The sequence below is a fragment of the Phoenix dactylifera genome, chromosome 5 (assembly GCF_009389715.1).
Source record: "Phoenix dactylifera cultivar Barhee BC4 chromosome 5, palm_55x_up_171113_PBpolish2nd_filt_p, whole genome shotgun sequence".
Classification (NCBI taxonomy): domain Eukaryota; kingdom Viridiplantae; phylum Streptophyta; class Magnoliopsida; order Arecales; family Arecaceae; genus Phoenix; species Phoenix dactylifera.
Window position 1 is genome coordinate 17,633,390 of NC_052396.1, and position 12,064 is coordinate 17,645,453.

The 12,064-nt window shown below is 37.3% G+C and overlaps 1 protein-coding gene across 1 annotated transcript; it reads left to right on the forward strand.

Moving 5' to 3' along the window:
- The first annotated feature begins 3,328 nt into the window (after positions 1 to 3,328).
- Positions 3,329 to 12,064, forward strand: LOC103713018 (disease resistance protein RPS2-like). Its single transcript, XM_008799773.3, has 2 exons — positions 3,329 to 3,653; positions 9,014 to 12,064. The coding sequence occupies exons 1-2, from the start codon at positions 3,504 to 3,506 to the stop codon at positions 11,738 to 11,740; spliced, it is 2,877 nt and encodes a 958-aa protein (XP_008797995.3). The 5' UTR covers positions 3,329 to 3,503; the 3' UTR covers positions 11,741 to 12,064.

Consider the following 12,064-nt stretch of genomic DNA (forward strand, 5'->3'; position numbering starts at 1 on the left):
AATTGAACTAGACTAAGATCCTTGGTTGGGATCCAAATAAGCCATGATAAAATGAACTAAAATTATGATAAATAGGGGATAATGTGAGTTTTATAATATGATTTTAGGAATCAAAGACTCATCATCCGGACTCAAGGAATTGATAATAATTTATTGTAAGTAACCTGTTCTAATCCTGTTATGGATCATGCCATGTTTACTAAACATTTTTTTTAGTATGTGTAATTCATGCATGATACGTTATGATAAATAATTAACTTGCCTGATCTCATAGACTATGGCCATGTATGCACCATGACTATGCTGATAATTTAATCATGCATGCAAGTTAGTATAGCGAAATCTTATCTAGCCAAGAGGCACTATAATGGGCTCAAAGATGCTACTGATCGAATGCAACTGAGCTGGCCTTGCTAGTGGCCGAGAATGACTAAGCTGGCCCCGCCAGTGGCTGACTAATAACTGAGCTGGCTCCTCCAGTGGCCGAAAATGACTTCGCAGTAGCATCCGAGAGAATGGACCACGGCATGCCAGGGGCACGGTTTCACATGTATACTTTATGAAAATATTTGTCTGACTTAAAATACTGCTCTGTTTACCCCGCATAAATATTTTGCCATGATAAATTGTTAGATAATATGCATGTCAGCTTCTCAAACTCCGATAAACATGTTTAGTCTTTTAGTTGATCCGATAGAATTACGCAGGATTACTTACTGAGCCGTGTAGCTCATGCCTGTTTGTTTTTCATTTTCTTTCAGATCCTCACCAGTGATCGCCATCAGATACATTTTTCTTTTGCAACAGAGCTTTGTTATTTTTGGAGAAGCTTACATACTTATGTATATTTGAATAGCATAGAAGTTATGTATTTTGTATCAGCCTTAAAGGTTGCAGTGCAATATTTTGAATATATGAGAAAGTTTGAATTCTATTGGCTATCTGTTACCCCTGCATGAGGCTGCGTGCTATTGTGGGCGTTAGTCGGCAATAGCATGGCCGTGTCACGGATCCGGGTCCGGGGCGTGACATAATTAAAATTACTAGCATATATTCGACTCTAATCGAATATAAGGATTTCTAGCTGATAAAAAATATTTGAATATAGATGCAACATTAATTTTTATTTTGATTGTATCCATGGTGATGATTGTAACTGCTGCAATAAGTTATACTAATGGTTACAAACCATCACTATAAGATAAGCCAAGACTGTTGCCATAGAGTTGTTTATGGCAATGGCTATCAAAACACGACAATAGCTTTTAAAGGTGCCACTTGTTGCTGTAGTTTACCAAGCGTTGGTATAGATTTTTCAATAATTTTCTATATTTTTTGCCACAATTTTGACCGCTGCTATAGAGTTTTTTGTGGTTGTAGTGAGAAGAGAAAATGAGATTTCAGAGATAAGAGGTAATTGAGGTTGGGTTTTTTTGCATGGAGAATATAATGGAAAGATGACAAATTTATTTATATAAGCTGGGTGCATGGTACTAAGGTATATGCATAAAATATTAATTAAGAATAAATCTTTAAAGGAAGAAAAACCCTCTCTCTGTTTTTGTGAATAGAAGTAATCTAACCAAAAAAGGAAATAAAATTATTTGGTTGTATAAATTGTAAGAAAAGTTATAATCGGGGGGAATCATAGCATATGCTACTTCTGACATGCTTATATGTGCCCAACACTAATTTAGTATATAATAGTAATAATAATGATAATAAAAATGATAATAATAATATTGATAATAATGATAATGACGACGACGATATTAATATTTATGGAAGATAGTTTGACACATATGACATATTATGTTTAAAGGACAAATCGATGAGGGCACGTCTGCATCACAATTGAATTAAATATGGATAAGGACATATTTGTTAAGTGTTGTATTCATGCTTTTCTCCCTAGAAAAAGAGAACATAGAGATTGGATTCTTTATTTTGACGATGCATGCTTGGATGGTCGCCACCTGATCTTAGAAATGACGAGATAATTAAGAGCCTTCTATTTTGAAGAAAATAGAAGTACCAGCTATCCAAGCATGGACTATCCTGAGTAGTATGAAACGTGCACTCCAGAGGATCTCCAGTCATTAAGAAGAGTAACAGAAGTCATGCCTAGAAGATTAATAGACTCTTAAATTTTCAACATTGAAACTTCTTTTTTTATCTTTCTTGTTCTATTTTCTTATTTCCAAAAGCAAATGAGAAAACATAAAGCTCTAAACATTTTATGAATATTAACTAAAAAAACAAAGGGCGTGCCACCAAATGTATCTTTCAGTCTTGTTATGTTTTATTTCTTTTACCCTTCTATCATAAAAGAATGTCCCAAGAATAAAAACATCGTCAAATGGGCTTAGGCTTAAAGCACAATTACAAAATCACCTTAAATAACCTAAAAAATTGGGAAATCAAATACACCCATTAAAAGGATCTCTCATCTTTTCAGAGATCAAGGTTTTCATCTAAGTCTCATTTTATATTTAGTATCAGACATCCATTGATATGATATTTTCTAAATTGCTGACCAGTAACCGCATGCACAAGGGGTGAAAGGATGCCCCTAGATTTTTTTTCTTATTTTAAATAAATAGTATTACTTTTGAAAATAAGATAGTTATTCACCACCATTCTAGTTTGAATCTGGTTCTCTCACTTGGAGAGGAAAGTTATTATTGATGTATATGATAGATGCTCGTGAACAAGTTTGTGATTTTTTTCAATGATATATGATTTTTTCAAAAGAAAAAAAATGCTGTCCACTAATAACAACCATGCTAAGACTACTTGACTCAGAATTTACTTGAACGGGACGGTCACATTGAACATACTAGACCGAAAGGTAACAATACCACAGAATCGAATCCTCTTGAATCATTTTTCACTAATTCTTTATGGCCAATTTTCTTGGCATTAATACTATTATCAAACCTAGAATCTTTGACGCTACTTATGATCTCTCCTGTTCACACTAATGTGGTTGTTGTCGATGAGTTTAAATTGGACTGCGACGCTTGTTGACCTTAATGTTATTATCAACCTTAAAATCTTTAATACCACTTATGGTCTCTCCCTATCACACTAATGTGGTTGTTGCCGATGAGTTTAAATTGGATTGCAATGCTTACCGACCTCTTAGTGCCTATTTGGGTATTCCTGCAGGAATCGAGCATGTTGGCCCTTGCTCAATGAGTTACCCACCATTGGCAATAGAGGATAGATGTGATGCAATTAATTCGCATGAATAGGACCATTAGGGAGTAGCATTTAATCATCCCTAGCGATTAAGTCTATAAATTGCGTACATATCCTGTGGGGTTGTTCATCTTCAAATCATCCCTTCAATCCACATTTTTACTTGCTTGGCCTTTCTTTGCTGTAGCTCCTTCCTTTTGCACATAATCAGCAACCTCGATCATCTATTTCTCCCAGATTGATCCCTCCTTTTTAATACTGAGTTTGCTGCAAGGTTTAAGGGGGGTAAAGAAATAAAAATGAGTGGTTGTGGGATTGGGGGCATCCCTTGTGATGTGGTACAGCTTTTAAAAGATCAGCTTCTCCCATGCACGGTAGAAAACAAATTTAAAAAACTTGAAGGGGCTTTGCAAACTCTGAAGAAAGAAGGCAGGCAGGTGCAAAAAAAGGTAATCCTACTTCCCGTCACCTCTACAAGCATGATTCAGCAGCTAGTGTTAAATACGTGTCAGCCAATATCTTATTATTATATTTGTTATTTGATTTTTTTTTTTTTACTGTTTATCAGATTGAAACGTTATTGTTATATATTAAACTAAAAACAATTATGTGTATCTTATTAACTAAATTATTAGTTAAGTTGAACTAAATTGTTCCATAAAAAAAAAAAAAAACTTGAACTAAATTATTAGTTTGGTTTGTGAGGTGGGTGCAACATCCTCTCCTCAAAGTTGTCAATAGATTACCCCTATGTCTAATTGCATATATATATGAACATAAATCCATCTAATCCCATAGATACAATGTATGAGACTTGAAGATGCATGCATCTATCTCCTTCCATCCTTTCCCAATGAAATAGGAGAAAGTACAATGTTTTGGTGGCTCAATTTCGCAGGCCTCCAAATGTTGAAAATTATCCACTTTCTCTTTGATGAAAAATAAATTTAAAAGAAATAGATCTGATCTTGAGTCATAGAATTTATAGTAGTCTGCCACACTTCAAGATCCATGCAGGAAGAGAGTTGCACTTCAAGATCCGTGCAAAAAGAGTGTGAGATTGGCAGAGCTTTTTCTAAAGAGAGAGCTCTGTATGCGTGTGTTTAGAGAAGGGGTCTCTACAAGCTATTTAAAGCTTTCTTCAGAGACCAACTGCCATAGATGGTTACATCCGTGAAAAGTCACCCACCATTAAGATGATTCTTTACCACTGTGAAATTCTGTTTATGCCCTCGTGATTATCAGAATTTACAAAATTCAAGAGATGTTTGTCAATGTGGGCTTTAACTAAACAGAATCCAACATTCTCCCACTTGGACCATATTGACGCCACTTGTCAATGTAGGCCACAACTTGACGGGATCCCAATATTCTCCCATTTGGACCATATTGACAAGTGAAATATCCTTAGCACTTGAATTTTATAAATCCTTATACGCGTATTCTTTCTATTTTGATATCAATTTGGGTAAACTTTATGTTTGACTACTTTGAGAATAATAATACGAACAATCGCGGAAATAACACCTACTTGATTGGAGTATAATATTTTTTGATCACTATATCACTAAACCCGCATAGCCAAACTCTTATGAATGAACTTTTCATGAAATCTATTCTTTAGTCAACATTTCTACTACCATAGTATGCATACACCATATGAATTCATTAAAGCAGAAAATACAACAAATGTGATTTTCAACCATCCGAAATATGCACAATAGTACATCAATCAATCTATACAGAAAGGCCCATTTGACCGACATGCTCGTTATGTAATCCTGGGGCTATTGCTTTGGTCAAAAGATCTGCCAACATAAGCACATTATTGATGTATTGAACTGAAACTTTATGCTTATCACACTTTTCCTTTATAACAAGATATTTCACTTCCATGTGCTTATTTTCATAGAATATCTTGTTATTCTTTATTGAAAAAACTGCTGCTAGATTGTCATAAAATAACCTTATAGGCCTTGAAATAGTATCCACGACTAGTAGGCCTGTGATAAAGTTCCTTAGTCAAATAGCCTGTGTAACAACATCATAGCATGTCAATAACTCAGTCTCTATTGTTGAAGCAGCTGTAATCTTTTGTTTTGCACTTTTTCATGAGACTGCACTACCAGCTAGTAGAAAGATATAATATGATGTTGACTTTCTACTATCTGGACATCCCGCAAAGTCTGAGTTTGAGTATCCAACTATCTCGAAGAAATCAAATTTGTTGTATGTAAGCATATGATCTTGAGTCCCCTGAAGGAATCTTAACATTTTCTTAGCAGCTTTTCAATATTCCATGCCTGGATTAGCTTGAAATCTTCTCAGTAATCCCACAACATATGCTATATTAGGTCTAGTACAGGCTTGAGCATGCATTAAAGTCCCAATCAGTGAAGCATATGGAAATGCTTTCATACGCTCCCTTTCAATTTCATTTCTCGGAGATTGTGATTTACTTAACCTTTTACATTTAGCAATGGGCACTGGGCTTGGTTTGAAATTTTCTATACCAAACCTCTTCAATATTTTCTTAATGTAGGCCTTTTGAGATATACAAAATTTTTCTTTAGATCTATCTTTTTGAACCTCAATGCCGATGACATATGAGGCTCCACCTATATCCTTCATATCAAAATTGCTGGAGAAAAATTGCTTAGTCTCCCTAAGAAATGCCAAATCACTACTAGTAAGAAAAATATCTTCTACATATATGACTAGAAAAATAAATCAACTCCTACTAATCTTAAGATATATACGTCTATCAACAATGTTTTCTACAAAACCAAATGTAGAAAGACGTTATTGAACTTAGGATACCACTGTCGGGACGATTGCTTAAGTCCATATATAGACTTGTTTAGCTTGCAAACCATATAATTCTATTCTTTTGAAACAAAAGTTTTAGGTTGTTTAATATAAACTTCTTTCTCTAAATCACCATTAAGAAAAGTGGTTCTCACATTCATTTGGTACAGTTCTAAGTCAAAATGAGCCACCAAAGCCATAATTATTCTCAAAGAATCCTTCTTTGAAACTGAGGAGAAGGTCTCATGATAATCGATACCCTTCTTTTGAGTAAATCTTTTGGCAACAAATCTGGCCTTATGTTGCTCTATCTTGCCCTTGGAGTCCCTTTTGGTTTTAAAAATCCATTTGTAGCGTACTGCAGTAACCCCAGGAGGTAGTTCAACTAGATTCCAAACATTATTTTTAGTCATAGAATCTATCTCATTTTTCATAACTTCTAGCCATTTGGAGAAATTTATAGAATTTATGGCTTGTGAGAAATTTATTGGATCATCAACATTTTCAATATTATAATAGCATTCTTGAAGGTATACCATATAATCAGGTGAAATTGGAGATCTCCTTATCCTTGATGACCTCTTAAAGTTGTTTCTTGATCCAAGTTGGAGCAACATTTTTAGTGATAACCGGTACAGATTCAGATGGAACATTAATAGTAGACTCATCCTTTTTTAAATCATTCTAAATGATAGGTAGAGGAATCATTAGCTGCTCATTTGAATATTGCACACCATACGACATTCGTTTTTTCTCAAAAATAATTTCTTGAGGTTTTATACTTCCACTGATTTGGTCATTTTTGAAGAATTTAGCATTCTTTGTCTCCACAATCTGCAAAGTATGATTAGGACAATAAAATCTGTATCGCTTGGACTTTTCTGGAAAATCAATAAATTAACCACTAAAGTCCAACTTTTTCTCTTGTGGGTTGTATACTCTAGCCTTAGCTTGACACCCCCAAATGTATAGATGTCTTAAACTAGGTTTCTACCTGTCCAAACTTCATAGAATGTTTTTGGGATAGCTTTAGTAGGAATCCTGTTTAGAATATATGCATCATTTTTTAAGATATCACCCCACAAAGAAATTGGAAGAGTTGAGTGCCTAATCATGCTCTTTACCATCTCCATTAATGTTCGATTTCTTCTTTTTGCAACTCCATTTTGATTAGGAGTACCATGCATAGTGTATTGTGCAACTATACCTTGCTCTTAAAGAAACTTAGCAAATGGACCTAAATGTTGTCAAGTTTCAGTATACCTACGATAGTATTCACCACCTCTATCTGATTTCACAACTTTAATCATTTTACTAAGTTATAACTCTACCTCTATTTTGAAAAGCTTAAATGCATTTAATGCATCAGCCTTGTCATACAACAAGCAGAGATACCCATAGCATGAGTAATCATCAATAAAGATGATAAAATACTTATAACCGGTAACATAGCATGAGTAATCATCAATAAAGATGATAAAATACTTATGACCGGTAAAACATGGGGTCGAAAAAGGCCCACATATATCTATATGTATGAGATCCAATAAACTTGTGCTTCTTATGACACCTTTCTTAAATTTGTTAATATGTTTTTTTTTGATGTAGTCTAAACAAGTTTCAAAATTATCAGAGTCAAGAGTTGGTAAAATTCCATCATTTGCTAATCTCTTGATTCTTTTTATGGAGATATGATCTAATCTTCGGCGCCATAACATAAAAAATTTTTCGCTTATCATGCTACCTTTAATCCACAATGTTTTTTGTTTTGCTGGAATATTTTAAAAGATGTATCAAGGTCTAATTTGAATAAACCATCATCTAATAAGCAATTACTAACAACAATATTATTGAAACAAAGATTTACAAAGGATAGTCCAAATGAAACAGTGTAACCAAAAGAAACAAGTTTAGAAACGGATATCGGGTTTCTTGAAAATCCAGGTACATAGAAAGTATTTTCTAGGTATAAACTGTGGCTAGTCTTTAAGGTCAATTTGAATGTTCCAACAGCTTCCACATGTGAATGCATCTTATTTTCCATAATGATGCTCGGTTTATTTTCTGTTAGAATTCTTTGGTTCAACAATCCCTACAAAGTTCTACATATGTGGATAGTAGTATCAGAGTCAATCCACCATGTGTTATGAGGTACATCAACAAAATTTGATTCATAACACACTAAGAAAAGAAAAATATCTTTCATCTCGAGCCATTTTTTGTACTTGGTGCAGTCCTTTTTCAAATATTCTTCTTTTCTACAGAAGAAGCACTTTATTTGCCTTTTGTCAGTCACTTTGGATGACACCTTCATTTTCTTTTTCTTGATAGAAACATGATGACTGGTACCACTGACCTTCTTATGTCTTTTTGTCTTATGAGAGGTGAGATTAATACTTTCTCGCCTCTCTTGCTTTATTCTCTGTTCCTTATCAACACACATGGCTAGAAGTTGATTCATAGTCCCTTTATCTGTGTGTGTTGTATAAGATCTTAAATGGTGCATATTACATAGGCAGAGAATAAAAATCAAAGTGTACAAGAAAAATCTCACACATGTCTACTTTCAATGATTCTAATTAGGTTGTGATGTCACGTAATTCCATAATATGCTCGTGTATACTACCTTAATCATATTTTTTAGTCTTGTTATGTTTTATTTCTTTTACCTTTCTTTTACCTTTCTATCATAAAAGAATGACCAAGAATATCGTATAGTCTCCATTGTCAATTGATTTTAGATCTCCCAAACAACTAGAGATGACGGTACTGAGATATATCATTCTTTTTCTTCTTTTTTGAGAAATAAACTGATAGGGGCACTTGAATCTTGGATCTCTGATAATGAACTAGGACTTGTTCTAGCTAGCCATACATCTTCGATGGGACGTTTCTAAGTTCCATCAGCCAGATTTTTTTCTTTTATGTTGATAATTAGGATGCATGCATGGTTACCTAAAAATCTGAGAGAAGAGCTTTTCTGATTGACTTTCTCAAAAAGGTATATGTTGATGAGGAAGAAAGGGACAAAGTGGCGGAGTGGATTTTCGAAGTTGCACTACTTCAAGAGCAAGCAACGAAACTGGTGGACAGGTATCGCGAGATGCCTCGATGGCGTGGACACATTTTTTCACGCCACCAAGCAAGTACGGAAGTGGGCGAATACCTCGACAGAGTGAAGTCCCTGCGGGACAATAGCGTCCATGATGTCTTAAGTCTGGAGGATCGCATCTTGCCGTTTGCCATGGCACCAAATCTTGTGGGCATCGATTCCAAGGTGGAAAAGCTCAAGAATTTTGTCAAAGGCTCCTCCATGATCATGGGGATATGCGGCATGGCTGGTGTGGGCAAGGCCACGCTCGTGAGAAAATTGAACAATGATCTCTACGTCGACTTGGAAAATTACGCCGATCGGGAGAACTTGTTGTCTGGACAAAATTTCTCGGAGGCCCTCAGCGCCAAGGAAAAGGGCAGGCTCCTCCTTTGCCCGAAAGATCATTTCGATGTGGTGATCTTTCTCGGGGAGGAAACGACCACCTCTGAGGATGGCATTCAACAAGGTATCGCCAAGCGACTAGGCTTGGCTTGGGAGAGCAAGGAAGGCACGTCCGTGGCGGATGCCATTTCCAAGGCCCTGCGGAGCATGAAATTTCTCATAATCCTCGTCGATCTTTGGGACGACCTGAACCTCCAAAACTTGGGGATCCCCAGTTGCAACGGTCATCATGGGAGCAAGGTTATATTCACAACGCAAAAGGAGATAGTTCGCAGCAAAATATGTGATGCGTTTGGTGATGAGAGAAATAAGATCCACCTGAGGTGCTTAAAATGGCAGCCTGCCTGGAAGCTTTTCATGAAGAATCTGGAGGGCAGCCACGGAACCAATGAAAGAGCTGCCGAAGAGATCGTCAAAAGAACCAATGAAGGAGCTGCCAAGGAGATCGTCAAAAGATGTAGTGGCCTGCCGATTGCTCTGGAAGCAATTGCGAACATAATGGAAAGCAAGAAGCACGACGAACGAGAATGGAGCTCAACCCTCCGCTTTCTGGAGACCAAACCAAAACAATTCCTTGAGCTGGCCGACACGGTCATCCAGAAGTTGCAATTGCCATATGATCGCCTGGAGAAAGACATCCGAAAGTGCTTCTTGTATTGTGCTCTATTTCCAGGAAAACGCGGAATCAAAAGAGACTGGTTGGTAGAATACTGGGTCGGCGAGGGGCTCACCAAATGTTCAGCTTCTCAATTGAGAGATCTCATTACCGATTTGACGGATGCATCCTTACTTGAAAGAGTTTGCTCTAAAGATGATGATGATGACGATAATGGCAATGATGGCAGCAGGGAGAGAGGTAGTCATGTCGATGATGATAGCTATGATGGGGGTGATGGCAAAAGCGACGACGACGATGATGATGATGAGAGGTACAGCGTCGGCGGTGCCGGTTGTGACGATGATGAAGATAACGTGAAGATGCACAGTATGTACCAGGTGTTGGCATTGTGGCTAAAGCAGAATCGGTTGGTCGTGCAGACACGGGTTGACGAGGCTCAACTAGAATTCAGCAATGGAAAGGAGGCAAAGAGAGTGTCCCTCATGGTGAACAATCTAGAATCCATGCGCGGGGGGCTCGCCCAATGCAGGAAACTGAAGACCCTGGTGCTTAATGGAAAGACTCTACACGACATCCCGCCTAGATTTTTCTATGACATATCTCACCTCAAGGTATTGGACTTGTCCTCGACGGCCATGGAGAAGCTTCCCTGGGAAATCGAGTTTCTGAAGGAATTGGTTTGTCTTAACCTATACAAATCCAAGCTTAAGAAGCTGCCGGAAGAATTGAAGCACCTGAAGAATTTGAGGTTTCTGAACTTGGGATACACTACTGGACTCGAAGAAATCCCCCATAAGGTGATCTCCAGCCTTGGAAATCTAAGAGTGCTAATAATGTATGCCAGCTACGGGGCCTGGGACGTGGATTCCTCCGGCGATGGGGTGAAACTTGAAGAGCTGCAGAAATTAACATTTCTTGAGGAACTTACCATCACCATAGAGAAGGAAAAAGTTCTGAAGAAGCTCTGCGAAACTCCGCAATTGGCTGAAATCACCAAGAGGTTACTCATCCGTGGGTGCCAGGGTATGCACAGCTTCGAATTGCCACGACCACTATTGTCTAGATTGTGCATGGGACGAGTCGTTGATTGCTACGACCTTAATGTGCTCGAAATCGGCAACCTTGGTGAGAAGTGGATAGGCGGAACTCAAGAACGGAAACTCGAGCTGAAGGGGCTCCCCAAGGCGAAGATCAAATGGAGGGACAATGTGTCAGAAAACATGTGGCTTCAATCTCTTACTTGGCTATCCATCACCAGCTGCAACGGGATAGAAGGGCAGTTGATAAGTAATTCGACAAAGGAGAATGATGAGCAGGAAGGGAAGATCGAGATTTTCCATGCGCTCAGATATCTCGAACTTGACAACCTGCCTAGATTGGACAGCATATATGATTGTCTTCTGCCTTTTCCTTCTCTGAGGACTTTCAAGGTGCTACGGTGCCCAAAGCTGAAAAAGCTTCCGTTCACAGAAGATGGTGCTAAGAATCTTAGACACATTCACTGTGAGAAAGATTGGTGGGATAAGTTGCAGGGAAAGGGTAGTGAGAACCTTTGCACTAGATTGAAAGATCTTGTTGAGTTCGATTGTGTTCTGATCACACGTTCCACGTGATCGCTATGTTGCTGTTTTATATATATAGGTCTCCTACTCAGGGACGAGTATATATATATTAACGGGTGGCATGGCCATGCACCGAAATTTCTATCGATGGGCAATCTACTCGGATATGCTGTCCTGTTATTGTGTCACTTGTGTTCTGTAAATATGTTTTCTGTTGTTTGAGTTGTTGTATTGGGTGGGTTCTGATTCATGCTATATATCTGAACTTCATGTTGTGTTCTGGAGTTCTAGTGAGTAGGTTTTATCTATAATGTATTTCAATATCTTCTTGTACCAAACTATTTTCCTTTTATGCAATCTATCTTCATTGGATAA

What these genes read in the sequence shown, in the direction of transcription:
- LOC103713018 (XM_008799773.3), top strand. Translation starts at nt 3,504, where the DNA reads ATGAGTGGTTGTGGGATTGGGGGCATCCCTTGTGATGTGGTACAGCTT. An exon ending in GCAGGCAGGTGCAAAAAAAG is followed by an intron (nt 3,654 to 9,013) that starts GTAATCCTACTT and finishes TTTCTCAAAAAG; the next exon opens with GTATATGTTGATGAGGAAGA.